Raw genomic sequence first — 21,026 nt, 5'->3', positions numbered from 1 at the left:
GAAGCCGACACAACAAACAGCCTCAGAGGAGATGATGTTTGAAAAAAGGCGACATTTTTTTACCCATCTTTTGTATTGAAGGGGGAATTGCAAACCTCCTGTTGATTTTAGCCAGGGGGTGTCTGTGTATGAAATATAGGTCTAACTGAGACCTACATAAAGGTTTTCATTTCATGTTTTTACGACATTCCTAGTAGAAGTTAGAGACAGTTTTGTCTGTGTTATCTTCCTAGGGGCCGCTAGAGCGCAATTTTGAGTTTTGGGGTTTGGTTTTTTGATTAAATCACAATCTTCACCAGTCCTGATGTGTGTGTCAAATTTGGTGAGTTTTGAAGCATGTTAATGGGGTCAAATTACAGCTCAAAGAGGCGGCGGTATAATAATAAAACGGTAGAAATTCAATAGGGTCCTCCGTCCCAAAGGGACACCCGTCCCTAATGACTCAAACAAGGGATTACCAAGTATATCAAATCTACATTTCTGACCATCAAAGTCGCCAAAACGCTGGCTAAACTCAGCGCCGAATACACTGAGGTGGTCGGGGTTTGGTGGTGTATATTGTAGCGTCCTGGAAGATTTAGTGCTGCAAGGGGTTCTGGGTATTTGTTCTGTTGTGTTTATGTTGTGTTACGGTGCGGATGTTCCCCCGAAATGTGTTTGTCATTCCTGTTCGGTGTGGGTTCACAGTGCGGCGCATATTTCTGACAGTGTTAAAGTTGTTTATACAGCCACCTTCAGTGTGACCTGTATGGCTGTTGACCAAGTATGCCTTGCATTCACTCGTGTGTGTGTGTAAAAGACGCATATATTATGCGATTGGGCCGACACGCTGTTTGTATGAAGGAAAAGCGGACGTGACGACAATTTTGATGTCCAAATTTGGGAGAATGGTTGATTTTCGGGAGGGGCAATGAAATTTGTGAGTCTCTTGGAAAAATCGGTATCAAAACTTACCTGCCTGGATGAAGTCCTTGGGCTCAAATACAAGTGTGGCCTCAACAGCCCTGCTGTAGTGTGTAGCATGCTGGTATTTACCTGGGCTTATGATGGAGGAATGCACAGTGCAGGGTCGAAATTCAACTGAATGTGCATGAAATCTGGTTGTTGTAGCTAATAATCATGCTGCAAGTTCTAGCATGTTGCATTCAATGTTTATTCCCATACATTCCCGTTAATTCCCATGGAAAGTTTCCAACTTTGAATATTCCCGGAATTTTTGCAACCCTTTAGTCCCGACAAAACCAGACATCCTGAAGTACGCGGAGGCTCACACCAGAAAGCATGAACCCTTTGATTTGATGCTTTGGCATTGATTAACACAATTTTACAACATTGTAACAACATTTGTCAGTCAGTAAATACAAAATGCATCACAGGTCCCTTTTACGGCCTGAACATACTCTTGGGCGGAATGTAATCTGCAGAAAGCGCGCAAAGCTGAAACTTAACATCATATATACCGACTAATTTTGTTGCGACCTGAAAGGATTTAGTAGAGAACATCGACGATAAAGTTTGCAACTTTTGGTCGCTAATAAAAAAGCCTTGCCTGTACAGGAAGTAGCAGACGATGTGCGCGTGACGTCACGGGTTGTGGAGCTCCTCACATTCTCACGTTGTTTACAATCATGGCCACCAGCAGCCAGAGCGATTCGGACCGAGAAAATGACGATTTCCCCATTAATTTGAGCGGAGGATGAAAGATTCGTGGATGAGGAAAGTGAGATTGAAGGACTAGGGGAAAAAAAAAAAAGGCGAGGGCAGTGGGAGCGATTCAGATATTATTGTAGGGACGGCGTGGCGCAGTGGGAGAGTGGCCATGCGCAACTCGAGGGTCCCTGGTTCAATCCCCACCTAGTACCAACCTCGTCACGTCCGTTGTATCCTGAGCAAGACACTTCACCCTTGCTCCTGATGGGTGCTGGTTGGCGCCTTGCATGGCAGCTCCCTCCATCAGTGTGTGAATGGGTGAATGTGGAAGTAGTGTCAAAGCGCTTTGAGTACCTTGAAGGTAGAAAAGCGCTATACAAGTACAACCCATTTATCATTTATTTATTAGACAAATTTACTAGGATAATTCTGGAAAATCCATTATCTGCTTATTGTGTTACTAGTGTTTTAGTGAGATTTTATGGTACATGAAAGTCTTAGGGGTGTGGCCACGGGTGTGGTGACCGCCAGTGTCTTTGGTGGGAGGAGGTAAGAGAGTGAAGGGAAGTGAATTATATTTACATAGCGCTTTTCTCTAGTGACTCAAAGGGCTTTACATAGTGAAACCCAATATCTAAGTTACATTTTTAAACCAGTATGGGTGGCACTGGGAGCAGGTGGGTAAAGTGTCTTGTCCAAGGACATAACGGCAGTGACTAGGATGGCAGAAGCGTGAATTGAACCTGCAACCCTCAAGTTGCTGGCACGGCCGCTCTACCAACCGAGCTATACTGCCCCGAGTACGCAGCTGCAGGAGGACGCAAGCTCCGCTCATGTCTACGGTAAGAGCTGATTTATTACCACCATTTTTTCACCGAAACCTGCCGGTTGACATGTGGTAGAGAACCGTGTTCGCTTGAGCGCTCTGTTCCATAGTAAAGCTTCACCGTCATCTTTCGGGAATGTAAACAATGAAACACCGGCTGTGTTTGTGTTGCTAAAGGCGGCCGCAATACACCGCTTCCCACCTACAGCTTTCTTCTTTGACGTCTCCAATATTCGTTGAACAAATTGCAAAAGATTCAGCAACACAGATGTCCATAATACTGTGGAATTATGCGATGAAACGAGACGACTTATAGCTGCGAACGGTGCTGGAACAAAATGTCCTCTACAATGCGTGACATCACGCGCACGCGTCATCACACCGCGACGTTTTAGCATGATACTTCCGTGCGAAATTTAAAATTGCAATTTAGTAAACTAAAGCGGCCGTATTGGCATGTGTTGCAATGTTAATATTTCATCATTGATATATAAACTATCAGACTGCGTGGTCGGTAGTAGTGGCTTTCAGAATGTTAGTTGGCATCAACATTTCATGTCTTACTTGTGCTGCGTGGCTTCAGCGTCATCTTTCGGGAATGTAAACAATGAAACACCGGCTGTGTTTGTGTTGCTAAAGGCGGCCGCAATACACCGCTTCCCACCTACAGCTTTCTTCTTTGACGTCTCCAATATTCATTGAACAAATTGCAAAAGATTCAGCAACACAGATGTCCAGAATACTGTGGAATTATGCGATGAAACGAGACGACTTATAGCTGTGAACAGTGCTGGAACCAAATGTTCTCTACAATGCGTGACGTCACGTGCACCGCGATGTTTTAGCATGATACTTCCGCGCAAAATTTAAAATTGCAATTTAGTAAACTAAACCGGCCGTATTGGCATGTGTTGCAATGTTAATATTTCATCATTGATATATAAACTATCAGACTGCGTGGTCGGTAGTAGTGGGTTTCAGAATGTTAGTTGGCATCAACATTTCATGTCTTACTTGTGCTGCGTGGCTTCAGCGTCATCTTTCGGGAATGTAAACAATGAAACACCGGCTGTGTTTGTGTTGCTAAAAGGCAGCCGCAATACACCGCTTCCCACCTACGGCTTTCTTCTTTGACGTCTCCAATATTCATTGAACAAATTGCAAAAGATTCAGCAACACAGATGTCCAGAATACTGTGGAATTATGCGATAAAAACACACGACTTACAGCTGCGAACGGTGCTGGAACAAAACGTCCTCTACAATGCATGACGTCACGTGCACCGCGACGTTTTAGCATGACACTTCCGTGCGAAATTTAAAATTGCAATTTAGTAAAGTAAAAAGGCCGTATTGGCATGTGTTGCAATGTTAATATTTCATCATCGATATATAAACTATCAGACAGCGTGGTCGCTAGTAGTGGCTTTCAGTAGGACTTTAAATCAGGCCAGCGTACGAATAAAATGTTTTCCACGCCGATTTACCATGAATTGATTAACCTGGACCCCCGACTTAAACAAGTTGAAAAACTTATTGGGGTGTTACCATTTAGTGGTCAATTGTACGTAATATGTACTAAACTGTGCAATCTACTAATACAAGTTTTAATCAAACAATCAATGAAACCCTTCCTCCTCTCTTGTGGTATTTAATGGCTATATAAACGATACTATTCGTTAGTTTACTGCTTTGTAAAACCAGGGGGTGGGGGGGATGTCGTGTTTAACGGAAACGTCACAGAAAAACTACCACGTTGACTTCGTAAGCAGTGGTGACCTTTCAGTGCGGAGTCCGCTCCTCCCATTGTACGTTGGAGTCCGCTAGCACCTTCAGGGTCATGTTGCGGAGCAGCCACTGCTGGGAGCGGCTCCCGTTGCAGTCCCTCAAGGTGGGGACCGTCCTGTCCTCCTCCGACGGCATGTCCAAACACTGGTTGCTGTTGACGTGCAGCAAGGTGAGTCTCTGGGTGAAGAGAGAAACAGCAGTCATTTATCGATCCAGACACGTTTGGGTTTTTTTCTGTTTAGTGTTGTAGGGAACTGAATGTCATCCCGTTGGGGTTGAGTTATTTTTTTTCTTGCCCTGATGTGGGACCTGAGCCGCGGATGTCGTTGTGGCTTGTGCAGCCCTTTGAGACACTCGTGATTCGTGGGCTATATAAGTAAACATTGAAACACTGAAGCCCATCCCAGGTGACTTTTTGGAGCAAGACAGAGACGACACACTGGACAAATGTCCAGTCCCTTTCACACAGCTTGTATAAAGTTGTCATTTTCCCAACTTTTTACCTTTTCGTATGAACAGCAATTACACGGGCATCCGTTCGTCCGCCCATTCATCCATTGTACCAGTGATTTTTTTTCCAGATCAGTGATTATAACGTCGAGCGCTGTAAAATGACTCCTTCTTGAGGGCTAAATAACATATCTACCAAAACAGGTATCCATTCATCCATACATACATCCTCTTCCGCTTATCCGAGATCGGGTCGCGGGGGCAGCAGCCTAAGCAGGGAAGCCCAGACTTCCCTCTCCCCAGCCACTTTCGCTGGTTCACTCCTGTGATTTTACCATCTACGGTCCGTAAAATTATCAAATGGTTCAGAGAACCTGGAAAAAATCACAGCACGTAAGCGAAGATACTACGGACCTTTGATCCCTCAGGCGGTACTGCCTCAAAAACCGACATCACTGTGTCAAGGATATCACCACATGGGCTCAGGAACACTTCATAAAACCACTGTCAGTGACTACAGTTGGTTGCTACATCTGTAAGTGCAAGTTAAAACTCTACTATGTAAAGCCAAAGCCATTCATCAACAACACCCAGGAAGGCCGCTGGCTTCGCTGGGCCCGAGTTTATCTAAAATGGACTGATGCAAAGTGGAAAAGGGTTCTGTGGTCTGATGAGTCCACATTTCAAATTACATTTGGAAACCGTGGAACATGGTGTCCTCCGGAACAAAGAGGAAGAAAACCATCCGGATTGTTATAGGCGCAAAGTTCAAAAGCCAGCATCTGTGATGGTATGGGGGTGTATTAGTGCCCGAGGCATGGGTAACTTACACATCTGTGAAGGCACCATTAATGCTGAATGGTCCATACAGGTTTTAGAGCAACATATGTTGTCATCCAAGCAACGTTATCATGGACGCCCCTGCTTATTTCAGCAAGACAATGCCAAGCCACGTGTTACAACAGCGTGGTTTCGTAGTAAAAGAGTGCGGGTACTTTCCTGGCCCATCGAAAATGTGTGGCGCATTATGAAGCGTACAAAACGACAGCGGAGACCTCGGACTGTTAAACGACTGAAGCTCTACATCAGGGGTAGGGAACCTGTGGCTCTAGAGCCAGATGTGGCTCTTTTGATGACTGCATCTGGCTCTCAGATAAATCTGAGCTGACGTTGCTTAACACGATAAGTAATGAATAATTCCACTTGTAATCACAGTGTTAAAAATAATGTTCAAAATATAAAATATTCTCATGCATTTTTAATCCATCCATTAGTTTTCTACCTCACCTGTTCAAGAAGTTGCGTTAATGGTAAGAAGTTATTTATTATTATGTGGGGCTTGCCCTCCTGGGGGTTCTTCAGACCACCAAGCACTGACATGAGAGCCTGTTTCAGGGTTACAATATTGTTTTATTTCTCAATAAGTCTCTCAGTTGCTTTCCAGCAATTGTATTTCCAGCCCCAACCCTGTCTCTCCTCCTGGCTGCTGCTTATAACAGAGCGACAGGTGATTAGATAAAAAGGCCAAGGTGGGCCATCTACGCACCTGTCGCTGCAGGCCCGCGGCCACGCCCCTTCCACAGTTAGCTTCAGAATAACAATGTTATCACAAAGAATAGGAGACCTATTATACTCTAGAAATGTTGGTCTTACTTAAAAATGCACGTGTTTAGTTGTGTTCAGTGTTAAAAAAAATATTATATGGCTCTTACGGAAATATATTTTAAAATATTTGGCTTTTTGGCTCTCTCAGCCAAAAAGGTTCCCGACCCCTGCTCTACATAAAACAAGAGTGAGAAAGAATTCCACTTTCAAAGCTTCAACAATTAGTTTCCTCAGTTCCCAAACATTTATTGAGTGTTGTTAAAAGAAAAGGTGATGTAACACAGTGGTGAACATGCCTTTTCCCAACTACTTCGGCACATGTTGCAGCAATGAAATTCTAAGTTAATTATTATTTGCAAAAAACAATACATTTTATGAGTTTGAACATCAAATATGTTGTCTTTGTAGCATATTCAACTGAATATGGCTTGAAAAGAATTTGCAAATCATTGTATTCTGTTTATATTTACATCTAACACAATTTCCCAACTCATATGGAAACGGGGTTTGTACTACTACTGCCTCTGCTTTCTTGAAGGACTTTATGCATGGCTCGGTAATTTTTTTGTTCAGGCAGCGCTGATTTTCAGTGAGGGCAAACTCTCAGGTGCACGTTCAGCCACTTCAATGTTTTCGAACCATCGGTGACTGCAGAAGTCAAGAGGAAAGGATGTAGAACCTGTGACTTTAGCCAAGTCTTACTGACGTGCCGGGACATCTTTGAAAAGCCACTTAAAGTCCTACAGAAAGCCACTACTAGCGACCACGCAGTCTGATAGTTTATATATCAATGATGAAATATTAACATTGCAACACATGCCAATACGGCCGCTTTAGTTTACTAAATTGCAATTTTAAATTTCCCGCGGAGGTTCCTGTTGAAAACGTCGCTGAATGATAACACGTTTGTGACGTCTCAGGTTGTAGCGGACATAATAGCCCAGCACCGCTCACGGCTAAAAGTCGTCTCTTTTCATCGCATAATTACACAGTAATTTGGACATCTATGTTAATGAATCTTTTGCAGTTTGTTCAATTAATAATGGAGACGTCAAAGAAGAATGCTGTTGGTGGAAAGCGGTGGATTGCAGCTGCCTTTAGCGACCGAGACACAGCCGGTGTTTCTTTGTTTGTTGTGAAGCTTTAACACAGAGCGGTCAAGCGAACATGTTTCTCTGAGTCAACCAGCAAGTTCTTTGGATGGGAAAATTGTGATATTAAGTCAGCTCTTACCGGAGACATCAGTGGATTATGCCTCCTCCTGCAGCAGCTGTCAAAAAAGGCAGCTGTGATCTTGGCTCCTCTCAGAGACACTGGCATTCACTGCAGCCATCCGACTTTCAGGTATGACTTTATAATCTCACTAAAACACTATTAAAACAATAAGAAGATAGGGTATCTTCAAAATTATCCTAGTAAATGCGTCTAATTACATCTGAAACGCACAGAGCTGTCACTTTTTTTTTTGTGTGTGCTTCACTCTTACTTTCCTCATCCATAAATCTTTCATCCTCGCTCAAATTAATGGGGAAATCGTCGCTTTCCCAGTCCGAATAGCTCTTGTTGCTTGAGGCTATGATTATAAACAATGCGAGAATGTGAGGAGCTCCACAACCCGTGACGTCACGCGCACATCGTCTGCTACTTCCGGTACAGGCAAGGCTTTTTTTATAGTTGCGAACTTTATCGTCAATGTTTTTTACTACATCTTTTCAGCAAAAATATGGCAATATTGCGAAATGATGAAGTATGACACATAGAATGGAGCTGCTATCCCCGTTGAAATAAGAACATCTCATTTCAGTAGGCCTTTAAGGCTTGACAAGGCATGTCCTAGGTCCCAGTCAGTGGATGCACATCCTGATCTGAAAGCATTGTGTAATGTGTGCAAACCACAACTTCACACTTATAACATTGTCTTTCCTGTTTGCTGTTCAGTGTTCTGCTGGACCAAAGCAAAGGTCTTCCAATTTGCATTGGGTCCATCCATAGACAGCTGAATCACATTCTGTAAGTCTCTCTCTGAACAGACTTTTTGGATTGTTTCATTAATTTGTTCTGCATTGTGGTGACCCACAAAGAATGACGTCATGTATCCAGAGTGCACTTGTTCCAGAATCGTAACTGTGTATCAATCTGGGACTTTTTCCATTTCGTTGTTAAGGCTTTCATCGAACATTAGGACATAACCAGATTCTTTTTTGCAGTCATTTAGAGGAGAGATGAGGGGCAATAACAAAAGTGGTGAGATATGCTACCTTCCTCTCACTACAAGTAAAATGCTTGGCAATGTCATTATAAGGAAACATGGTGTGGAAGACGCCTCCTGCATTTTGGTGATTTAAGCCCCAATTCCAAGCCTTGATGCTGAGTGCCAAGCAGGGAGGTAATGGCTCCCATTTTTATAGTCTTTGGTATGACTCGGCCGGGGTTTGAACTCCCGACCTATTGATCTCCGGGCGGACACTCTGACCACTAGGCCACTGAGTAGGTTTGAATGGGGCCCAATACCCCCCTGCTTGGCACTCAGCATCAAGGGTTAAGTCTCACCTTAAAACTCATTTGTATACTCTAGCCTTTAAATAGACCTCCTTTTTAGACCAGTTGATCTGCCGCTTCTTTTCTTTTTCTCCTCTGTCCCCCCCTCCCTTGTGGAGAGGGGTCCGGTCCGATGACCATGGATGAAGTACTGGCTGTCCAGAGTCGGGACCCAGGATGGACCGCTTGTCGAGACCCAGGATAAATGGGTTGTACTTGTATAGCGCTTTTCTACCTTCAAGGTACTCAAAGCGCTTTGACACTACTTCCACATTTACCCATTCACACACTGATGGAAGGAGCTGCCATGCAAGGCGCTAACCAGCATCCATCAGGAGCAAGGGTGAAGTGTTTTGCTCAGGACACAATGGACATGACGAGGTTGGTACTAGGTGGGGATTGAACCAGGGACGCTCGGGTTGCGCACAACCACTCTTCCACTGCGCGACGCCGTCCCTAAATGGACGTCAGACAGGATGGACCGCTCGCCTGTGTATCGGTTGGGGACATCTCTACGCTGCTGATCCGACTCCGCTTGGGATGGTTTCCTGTGGACGGGACTCTCGCTGCTGTCTTGGATCCGCTTTGAACTGAACTCTCGCGGCTGTGTTGGAGCCACTATGGATTGAACTTTCACAGTATCATGTTAGACCCGCTCCACATCCATTGCTTTCGGTCCCCTAGAAGGGGGGGGGGGTTGCCCACTTCTGAGGTCCTCTCCAAGGTTTTTCATAGTCATCATTGTCACTGGCGTCCCAGTGGGTTCGAGTTTTCCTTGCCCTTACGTGGGTTCTTCCGAGGATGTCGTAGTCGTAGTGGTTTGTACAGTCCTTTGAGACATTTGGGATTTAGGGCTATATAAATAAACATTGATTGATGAATAAACATTGAATTGGGGGTTAAATCACCAAAATGATTCCCGAGTTCAGCCACCGCTGCTGCTCACTGCTCCCCTCACCTCCCAGGGGGTGGAACAAGGGGATGGGTCGAACGCAGAGGGTAATTTCACCACACCTAGTGTGTGTGTGTGTGTGTGTGTGAGTTTATCCTAGGCATAACGTTTAAGTGTACCCGGCAGTGGAGGCTCCTCTATGGGGTCTTGGGGCACTAGGAGTGAAGTGAATTGAAGTTAATTATATTTATTTAGCACTTTTTCTCTAGTGACTCAAAGTGCCTTACATAGTGAAACCCAATATCTAAGTTACATTTAAACCAGTGTGGGTGGCACTGGGAGCAGGTGGGTAAAGTGTCTTGCCCAAGGACACAACGGCAGTGATTAGGATGGCAGAAGCTGGGATCGAACCTGGAACCCTCAAGTTGCTGGCACGGCCGCTCTACCAACCGAGCTATACCACCCCAGGAGGTTAACCCCTTTACTACTGTTACCCCAGGTGGTAACAGTAGTAAAGCGGCAAAGGCCTAGTTCCTGACTTCCCCCTAACCAGGGATACGGTGAAGACCTCAACGGCGGAGCACGTGGAAGACGGTAGATTTAAGAACTACCGCAACGGCTGCGATGGCGGAAGAAGGCTGCAGCAGAAAAGGGTCCCCAGTCATTTTGGACTCCATGCCACTGGACCCTGACCCGATTATTAGCGGTGACTGTCTGTGCACCAGTCTCCCTCCACGTTAAACTAAGTCACGCACAGGAGGATCGTCATACTCGTCCGAGTGACCGCCGATGACTATCAGTGGTACTTTAACTTAATTTAACCCTTTTCATGTAACGTTACAATTTTTCAATATTATTCAATCACATTCAATCTTATTCAGTCAATAACAAATGAGCTGTGGGACAAAAATGGTATGCAAATAGCTGCATGGTTTTGTGGAATAATCCAAAGTTGTCAAAGTTAGTTGGTGACACACCCCAAGATGCAGAGAAGGAGGTATACATGGAGTGAGAAAACATGATTTAATTTAAAACACTAAGACAAAAAACAAAGGGTACAAACAAAAGGCGCGCACGTGGGCGGATAACACACAAAAAGGCCTAGCGTGGAAGCTAGCAGGTATCGAGCAAGAAACAGAATTCGTACTTATAATATGAAAACAATCTTGGAGGCAGGGAACAAAAGACTATAAGGTACAAACCACTATCAAATATCATCATCATCATCATCATCAGCCGTTGTCAGTCCACTGCTGGACGAAAGCCTCAGAATGTTTCTGCCATTTTGCGTACTTTTCATGCTGGTTATTAGCCTACACCTTCCACGCTGGCTTGGTGCGGGTTGGAAGGGGTATTTTATATCAGAGATCCTTTTCCTAGACTAATTGCCTTGCTGGCCTGTTGAACTTAGTCTGTCCTGTTGGTTGCCCGCGCCCCATTTACCCAGGGACCCGCTCAGCTTTATGGCGCTGACCGCCCGCCAGTCACAAGAGAAGGTGCAAACGGTTCTTTGTGTGCATTTTATAGACGTCAGTTGGGACTCACTAACCCCACACACAACCTCCCATCTCATGCCTGGATGTAGTTTAACGTCATACCCAGGACAGACTATCAAATATAGCTTACCGCAACGCTGCATTGACCCGATATGATACGACACGACACAACAGGTAGCAACGACAAGAGCGACTGGAGGAACAAAGCAGGTAAAACAGGAGTGGGCTGATTGACACCAGGTGTGGCCAGGTGCCAATCAGCCACAGTTGAGGGGAAAACAGCGCACAGGGGAAAAAACAGGAAATACCAAACACACACAGAGGAAAAACTAAAACACACAAACTGTCAGTGGCGAGCCTGACCCAAGTATCCTAGAGATGGAGATTGTAAAGGAATCTAGCGGCATGGAGGTCCTATCCTTTGATCTTGAGAAGATAAAACCCTCATCTCAGCCTTTCCGGGGAAACCAAACAGTGTCTTTGGAGCGAGTCGCCAAGCGTGTGCACAGCTGAGATCGTGTAATTAAATAACGATGGGTTCTGAACCATAAGCCCCAGCTCAGAAAACAATATTCCCCCGTCGCCCGGCAGCTAACAGGACTCGGTGAAAAGGCTTCCCGTGTCACGGTGCGCTCGTGTCGACTTCAGAAGGAGCCGCGACTGCTTTGAGGGGAACACAAAAAACGAGCAGTACCTTTTTGTTTCTCTGCGGAATCGACCAACAGCCTCATTTGTTCTAATGGTTTCCTGCTTCTGTGTACAAGCTCTCCCTCCTGTGCTGGCCATGCTAAAAGGGACTCGGGAGTGAAAAGCAATTCAGGTCATCTAACAGCAGGTCACTTTGCTACTTTGCACACGAGCAGCCGTGGGTCCTTCTTACCCAAATTACCCAGCCAGGACACAAAAACCCAGGAAGCCAAATTGCTCTTTCCATCATTTTTCTCTCTGAGAGATATCCGATATTTTTTTGCTGATATTCCGATATTGTCCAATTCTTAATTACCGATTCCGATATCAACCGCTATCGATATATACAGTGGTGGAATTAACACATTATTATGCCTAATTTTGTTGTGATTCCCCGCTGGATGCATGAAACAATGTAACAAGGTTTTCCCAAAATACATCAACTCCAGTTATGGAAAAAATGCCATATTTTTTTGGCAAGTCATAAAGTGCATTATTTTTTATAACATGCCTCAAAACAGCAGCTTGGATTGTGGGACATGCTCTCCCTGAGAGAGCATGAAGAGGTTGAGGTGGGTGGGGGTAGAGGTTAGCGGGCTGTATATATTGTAGCGTCCCGGAAGAGTTAGTGATGCAAAGGATTCTGGGAATTTGTTCTGCTGTGTTACGATGTGGATGTTCTACCGAAATGTGTTTGTCATTCTTGTTTGGTGTGGGTTTACAGTGTGGCGCATATTTGTAACGGTTTTAAAATTGTTTATACTGCCACCCTCAGTGTGACCTGTATGTTGACCAAGTATGCATTGCATTCAATCAATCAATCAATGTTTATTTATATAGCCCCAAATCACAAATGTCTCAAAGGACTGCACAAATCATTACGACTACAACATCCTCGGAAGAACCCACAAAAGGGCAAGGAAAACTCACACCCAGTGGGCAGGGAGAATTCACATCCAGTGGGACGCCAGTGACAATGATGACTATGAGAAACCTTGGAGAGGACCTCAGATGTGGGCAACCCCCCCTCTCTAGGGGACCGAAAGCAATGGATGTCGAGCGGGTCTAACATGATACTGTGAAAGTTCAATCCATAGTGGCTCCAACACAGCCGCGAGAGTTCAGTTCAAGCGGATGCAAGACAGCAGCGAGAGTCCCGTCCACAGGAAACCATCTCAAGCGGATCAGCAGCGTAGAGACGTCCCCAACCGATACAGGCAAGCGGTCCATCCTGGGTCCCGACGAGCGGTCCATCCTGGGTCTCGACTCTGGACAGCCAGTACTTCATCCATGGTCATCGGACCATTGGGCGGCATGGCGTAGTGGGTAAAGCGGCCGTGCCAGAAACCTAAAGGTTGAAGGTTCGCTCCCCGCCTATTGACATCCAAATCATTGCCGTTGTGTCTTTGGGCAGGACACTTCACACTTGCCCCCGATGCCGCTCACACAGGTGAATGAATGATGAATGAATGATTGGTTGTGGTCGGAGGGGCCGTAGGCGCAAACTGGCAGCCACGCTTCCGTCAGTCTACCCCAGGGCAGCTGTGGCTACAGATGTAGCTTACCAACCACCAAGATGGCGGCGAGGAGGTGTGGCCGGCAGCGAGGCAGGGCACGGCCCAAGATGGCGGCGAGGAGGCGTGGACTGCGAGCAAGCAGCGAGGCGGGGCGCGCCGGAATCAACCCCGCAAATATAAGATGCGTGGGTCGACCAACTGGGCACAATTTAAATCTCCTCTCGCACTGTATAAAAGGGCAGCGGCCGTAAACGCCGGGGAGAGAGACTAAGAGAGAAGGAGCCAGAAGGAGGCCGATGCTGAACGAGAGCGAAAGAGAGCCACAGGAAGACGAAGACGCACGCGACTGAAAAGGTGGAGCGGCAGAGGAAGCAGGACAAAGCAAGGCTAAAAAGCAACCCGTAGAGACTTTTTTATTATTGAATAATAAAAGAAAGTCTAACCAGCGCAACAATGTCCTTCCTTGGTGGTCCTGAGAACCCGCACGACGGCAAGAGACTGTCATACCGATATATATACATTTTAAAGCATTTATCGGCCAATAACATCGGCAGTCCGATATTATCAGACATCTCCAGGCACAACACAACATTATTCACACTCCCAGTAGCATAATAGTGGGTAAACACCTGGCTGGAAAAGAGGGAAAACAAAAACAAAACATGCAAATGCTCCATGTAAATGAGCAGTTGGAATGCTGCTGATTATTGGGATTAATAAGGTTTCGTAACATGTGCATGGCGTACAGTGCACACAGCAGCTGCAGGCCGACAGCGGAGTGTCCTGAAGGGCCAGGTTCACAAAAGGCTGGGCTCAAAATGAAGGATCACTTCAAAAGAACTTGTAAACAATGGCCAGCCCCGTTTCAATCAGGCCCTGCACGCAAACACACGCGCGCACACAATAACGAGCTAAAAATACACACGTCCGCCTCCATCCCAGGCATCGCTCACTCGAAAGCAGTCCGGGGGACAGCAAGTGAATTTCCAACGTTAAATATTCATGATGGAAAACAAATGTCAAATGAGATCTAATTTAGGGGCGAAGACCAATGACGGGTCTTATGGATAGCATCGTACACGCCGAACCTTCTCAATAGGACATCTGTCATCGTTGGATGGGTCTCTGTCCCCGTTTTCATGCCTCCCCACTGAAAGGTCATCAGTAAAGGCAATGTAACGCCTCCTAAAACCATTCATTTTGTCTAACGCTTAACAACAGCAACACAACAGGCTGTGCATTTATCTATTCTCACTGTAAGCACAAGCCAAGCGGTCGGGTGCAGTGGAGTCAGGGGATTCAAACCGGGACACTAAAGGCCTACTGAAATGAGATTTTCTTAATTAAACGGGGATAGCAGGTCCATTCTATGTGTCATACTTGAGCATTTCGCCATATTGCCATAGTTTTGCTGAAAGGATTTAGTAGAGAACATCCACGATAAAGTTCTCAACTTTTAGTCGCTAATAAAAAAAGCCTAGCCTGTACCGGAAGTAGCAGACGATGTGCGCGTGACGTCACGGGTTGTGGAGCTCCTCACATCTGAACATTGTTTACAATCATGGCCACCAGCAGCTAGAGCGATTCGGACCGAGAAAACGACAATTTCCCCATTAATTTGAGCGAGGATGAAAGATTCGTGGATGAGGAAAGTGAGAGTGAAGGACTATAAAAAAATAATTCAGATGTTATTAGACACATTTACTAGGATAATTCTGGAAAATCCCCTATCCGCTTATTGTGTTACTAGTGTTTTAGTGAGATTATATGGTACCTGAAAGTCGGAGGGGTGTGGCCACGTTTCTCGACGAGGCGAAGGCTGAGCTTTTTTCCCCCCCTCCTCCATGGTGGAAGCATCCCACGTTCGAGGGAGGCCGGTCGGAGGAGGCAAGAGAGTCCACAGCTGCCTCTTTCACAGGTGCACGAGGAACAACGCAAGCTATCCGCTCATGTCTACGGTAAGAGCCGACTTATTACCACAATTTTCTCACCGAAACCTGCCGTTTGACATGTGGTAGGGAACCATGTTCGCTTGACCAAGCTTCTCTGTCATCATTAGGGAAGATAAACAAGGCTGTGTTTGTGTTGCTAAAGCAGTGGTTCTTAACCTTGTTGGAGGAATCGAACCAGACCAGTTTCATATGCGCATTCTTTAGTGAAAAATAAAATGTTTTTTTTTTTTCAAATTCAAGAAAAACGTATGTTTTTTTAATTGATGCACAAAATGAACCGTGCATGAACATCACCTTGTTCACAGAACAAAACCAACACAGTGCTTGATTTCACAACAAATGACACACCTAACACACATTACCATGAATTGATGAACGTGGACCCCGACTTAAAACAAGTTGAAAAACCTATTGGGGTGTTACCATTTAGTGGTCAATTGTACGGAATATGTACTGGACTGTGTAAACTGTACTGTTTCATATAATGTATTCTCTTCCTTTGCAATCTGCTAGTAAAAGTTTCAATCAATCAATCAATCAAAAAACCTGCAAATCAGATGGAAATTACAGAGAACATTATTTGGGGGTATCCATAATACGCCGACAGGGAGAAGTTTTTATTTACACGATAATTCGGACGTCTCTATACTTCCGTGGCGGAGGCTCCGCCGAACCCCTGAGGCCGACTCACCGAACCCCTACAGTTCGATCGAACCCAGGTTAAGAACCACTGCAATACGCCGCTTCCCACCTACATCTTTCTTCTTTGACGTCTCCATTATTAATTGAACAAATTGCAAAAGATTCAGCAACACAGATGTCCAGAATACTGTGTGATTATGCGATTAAAGCAGACGACTTTTAGCTGGGATCGGGGCTGGAACAACATGTCCGCTACAATCCGTGACGTCACATGCACGTGTCATCATACCGCGACGTTTTCAACAGGATACTTGGCGAAATTTAAAATGCCGTATTGGCATGTGTTTCAATGTTAATATTTCATCATTGATATATAAACTATCAGACTGCGTGGTCGCTAGTAGTGGCTTTCAGTAGGACTTTAAGGCCATGTCCACACATACTTGGGGTTAAAACGGTCTAAAATCCACACAAGTGTAGTTTCAAACGTGTCTATGTCCACACACAAACACATACACCTGATGTCATGCACATGTTGTCCAATCAGAAGCCTGAAAAAAGCAGCAATAGCTGACTTATCGGCATTACACCTGCCTATTGTGTTTATTTCAATATACTAGATCAGTGTTTTTCAACCAGTGTGCCGTGAAATACAGTGGGAGATTATGTCATTTCACCTAATTGGGTTAAAAATATTTTTTGCAAACCGGTAATTATACACCGCAAATGTGCATTGTTGTGCTCTCTGGAGTCTAGAGTTTGGCACAGTAACCGTGTAATACTCTTCCATATCAGTAGGTGGCGGCCGGTAGCTAATTGCTTTGTAGATGTTTGTCGTGATCAAAATACGCAGATGACAGCGGGAAGCAGGGTGTCTATGTCAGGCTTGTGTGTGTAGTATTTCCTGTCAGCGCTCTTACTTTGTTGGTTTCCGGTCTTTCTCCCTGAGCGCTGTTTCCCCTCACTGCGGCTGATTGGCACCCGACCAAACCTGGTGTCAATCAGCCCGTTCCTATTTGTACCTGCTTTTGTCCTCCAGTCAGGGCTGGATTATTGTCATGTATTGTCGTGTCGCTCCTGTCGTGTCGTGTCTTGTCATTGCAGCGTAGCGGTAAGCTAAAGTTCGGTAACAGTTTGTAGCTTACTGTCTTTTTTTCCCTGCTTTCAGTTTCTTTTCATACTACAAGTAACAAATTCTGTTACCTGCTCACGACCTACTAGCTTCCACGCTAGGCTTGTTATCTTCTAGCTCCCATGCTAGCTCTTTTAGTTTGTTATCTGCCTCGTGAGCGCTTTTTGTTAGCACCTTTTTGTTTGTTCTTATTCTATTATTTTAATTAAATCATGTTTTCTTACTCAATGCCTGCCTCCTTCTCTGCATTTTGGGGTTCGTCACACACTAACTTTGACAATCTAACGCTTAAACCGAAAATAAACAAAAGGCGAGTGCCGCTAAGAAAAGCCATTGAAGCTTAGGGATGGTTACGCAAAATGAAACTAAAACTGAAAGTAAACAAACACAGAATGCTGGACGACAGCAAAGACTTACAGCGTGTGGAGCAGACGGCGTCCACAAAGTACATTTGTACATGACAATCGACAATGTCCCCACAAAGAAGGATAGCGTCTGTACAACTGAAATAGTCTCGATTGCGAAAACAAAGCAAATGCGGGGAATAGCGTTCAAGGAAGACATGAAACTGTTAGAGGGCAATACCAACAAAACAGGAAAAGCCACCAAAAAATAGGAGCGCACGACAAGTACTAAAACACTACACACAGGAAAACACCAAAAACTCCCCAAAAAGTCACAGCGTGATGTGACAGGTGGTGACAGTACACCTACTTTGAGACAAGAGCTATAGTCATGCATGCTTGGTTATGGTTTGAATTCATATCCAACCATTGTGAGAACAACTTTTTACTATAAATACCGGCTGCTGAGTTTAATTTTTTTATGTTTCCTGCTGGTGGTGTGCCTCGGGATTTTTTCAATGAAATAAATGTGTCTTGGCTCAGAAAAGGTTGAAAAACACTGTACTATGAAATACAGTCTGGTGTGCCGTGGGAGATTATGCAATTTCACCTATTTGGGTTAAAAATATTTTTTTGCACACCAGTAATTATAATCTGCAAATGTGCCTTGTTGTGCTGTCTGCAGTCTAGAGTTTGGCACAGTAACCGTGTAATACTCTTCCATATCAGTAGGTGGCGGCCGGTAGCTAATTGCTTTGTAGATGTTTGTCGTGATCACACTATGCAGACGACAGCGGGAGGCAGGGTGCAGGTAAAAAGGTATCAAACGCTTAAACCAAAAATAAACAAAAGGCGAGGGCCGCTAAGAAAAGCCATTGAAGCTTAGCGATTGTTACGCAAAAGTAAACAAAAACAGAATGCTGGACGACAGCAAAGACTTACAGCGTGTGGAGCAGACGGCGTCCACAAAGTACATCCGTACATGACAATCAACCCACAAAGAAGGATAGCGTCCGGACAACTGAAATAGTCTCGAGTGCGAAAACAAAGCAAAGGCGGGGAATAGCGTTCAAGGAAGACATGAAACTGTTAAGAGGAGAATACCAACAAAACAGGAAAAGCCACCAAAAATAGGAACGCAAGACAAGAACTAAAACAAAGACAAGAGATATAGTGATGCATGGTCTGTTATGGTTTGAATTCATATCCAACAATTGCGAGAACAACTTTCTACTGTCAATATCGGCTGCCGAGTTTCATTTTTGTATGTTTTCTGCTGGTGGTGTGCCTTTGGATTTTTGCAATGAAAAAAATGTGACTTGGCTCAGAAAAGGTTGAAAAACACTGTACTAGACGTACAATGACATGTACATTATCCTTAAAACCAGCCTACACGTACACAGAGCCCTGAGAACCTTATTAAAGAGAGAATTCTCGCCTTTGCTGCTGAAACGCAACACTGATAGAATTATAACATTTTTGTCAGAGTATGTTTGTGACGAACCCCAAGATGCAGAGAGGAAGGCAGGCAGTTTGCAGGTATGCATGATTTAATAAAACACTAAGACAAAAACCGAACAAAAGGGTACGAGGCGAGTAACAAACTTGGCTATGAACAAACAAAACTGGAAGCAGGGAACAAAAGACAGTAAGCTACAAACATAGCTTACCGCAACGCTGCATTGACACGACACGACAGGAGCGACAGGTAGCAACGACAATAATCCAGCACAGACTGGATGGGAAGGCAGGTTAAAATAGGAGCGGGCTGATTGACACCAGGTGTGGCCAGGTGCCAATCAGACACAGCTGAAAGGAAACAGCGCTCAGGGAGAAACACAGGAAACAGACAAAATAAGAGCGCTGACAGGAAATACTACACACACAGAGGAAACAAAGACAAATGCAGAGGAAACAACTAAAACCTAACCAAACTGACAATGTTCAGCAACATGTGTAAAAGTGGCGCAGTGCTCCAGTCCGCGCCCACCAAGACAAATATTGTGAATGACTGAAAAAAGGGCTCACTGCGTTCAGTTAATTCTAGTGTGAAATAAATGCGCTGAACTGCGCTGACAGTAAAACCCAGAGTGAGATATTGCTTACTCCCTTTGAAGCACGAGACAAACAAACACGAGGCTCAACAATTCTGATTTGCAAACACGTCACTCAAATGGCGGTGATGGCGGAAAGAAACCCTTCACCACATGGGGTCACGTGATCGCACTAATTATAACTTTGATGCCAATTTGATTTCAATTAATCGTGCAGCCCTAGTATTATTTGTAAAACAATCTTGCCTTCCGTCAAACTTCTTCTAAACGAGCCATTTAGAATTTGCTTTGTTTTTCACATCAGTGACATGAGTGCATTATCCATATATGGTATAAATGTACCCAAAGTGCTTTGCGCGAGTCCGCTGTTGTAGTCCTCGCTGTAGTCAATAAGTGCCTTTTTGTTCTCTATCCTTTTGTTGTGGGGCAGACTTGCAGAAATTAGCAGGACTTTTAAGCTATAAATACGTATTTTGTTCTGAAAAACAAGCATTATTCAATGTGCGATTCTTAAATTGAGCATCATCGGGATGTTGTAGGTCTTTTAAACAAGATGTTTTATGTGGGGAAAAACAAAATATATTGTTTGAATAGTTATTTTTTGGAATTTTAATGGCACTTAAAAAGTCATATTTAAAAATGTATATTATGCTGTAAAGCAGGGGTCACCAACCTTTTTGAAAGCAAGAGCTACTTCTTGGGTACTGATTAATGCAAAGGGCTACCAGTTTGATACACACTTCAATAAATTGCCAGAAATAGCCAATTTGCTCAATTTACCTTTAACTTTATAGCATTATTAATAATCAATGATATTTATCTTTGTGGAAACACTAAACATCTTAATGATTTCTCACAATAAATATATATTTTTGATGACATGTTTTAAATAGGTTAAAATCCAATCTGCACTTTGTTAGAATATATAACAAATTGGACCAAGCTATATTTCTAACAAAGATGAATTATTTCTTGTAGAATTTCCAGAAAATACCTATAAATATTAAAAGAAATTCAAAAGACTTTGAAATAAGATTTAAATTTGATTCTACAGATTTTCTAGATTTGCCAGAATTTTTTTTTTTTAATTTTATTCAAAATAAGTTTGAAAAAATATTTCACAAATATTCTTCGTCGAAAAACCAGAAGCTAAAAAGAAAAATTACATTAAAATGTATTCATTATTATTTACAATAAAAAAATAAATTTACTTGAACATTGATTTAAATTGTCAGGAAAGAAGAGGAAGGAATTTAAAAGGTAAAAAGGTATATGTGTTTAAAAATCCTAAAATCATTTTTAAGGTTGTATTTTTTTTCTCTAAAATTGTCTTTCTGAAAGTTATAAGAAGCAAAGTAAAAAAATAAATGAATGTATTTAAACAAATGAAGACCAAGTCTTTAAAGTATTTTCTTGGATTTTAAAATTTTATTTGAGTTTTGTCTCTCTTAGAA

At 43.8% G+C, this 21,026-nt stretch overlaps 1 protein-coding gene across 5 annotated transcripts in view; it reads right to left on the bottom strand.

The window, feature by feature from the left end:
* Nucleotides 1-2,843: 2,843 nt before the first annotated feature.
* The window catches only part of galnt13 (UDP-N-acetyl-alpha-D-galactosamine:polypeptide N-acetylgalactosaminyltransferase 13), a 114,592-nt gene continuing 96,409 nt past the window's right edge, over nt 2,844-21,026 (bottom strand). For 2 of the 5 annotated variants that reach the window (XM_061878992.1, XM_061878988.1), the window contains exon 13: nt 2,844-4,440. In XM_061878992.1, the coding sequence (XP_061734976.1) occupies nt 4,362-4,440 (79 nt within the window). In that variant the 3' untranslated portion in view covers nt 2,844-4,361. The remainder of the gene's footprint in view (nt 4,441-21,026) is intronic. The other 3 variants (XM_061878987.1, XM_061878989.1, XM_061878990.1) reach the window with 2 other exon arrangements.

Source organism: Nerophis ophidion, linkage group LG19, assembly GCF_033978795.1.
Source record: "Nerophis ophidion isolate RoL-2023_Sa linkage group LG19, RoL_Noph_v1.0, whole genome shotgun sequence".
Taxonomy (NCBI): domain Eukaryota; kingdom Metazoa; phylum Chordata; class Actinopteri; order Syngnathiformes; family Syngnathidae; genus Nerophis; species Nerophis ophidion.
Note: the sequence above shows the minus strand (reverse complement) of the source record. Positions and strands in the feature narration are given on the sequence as shown.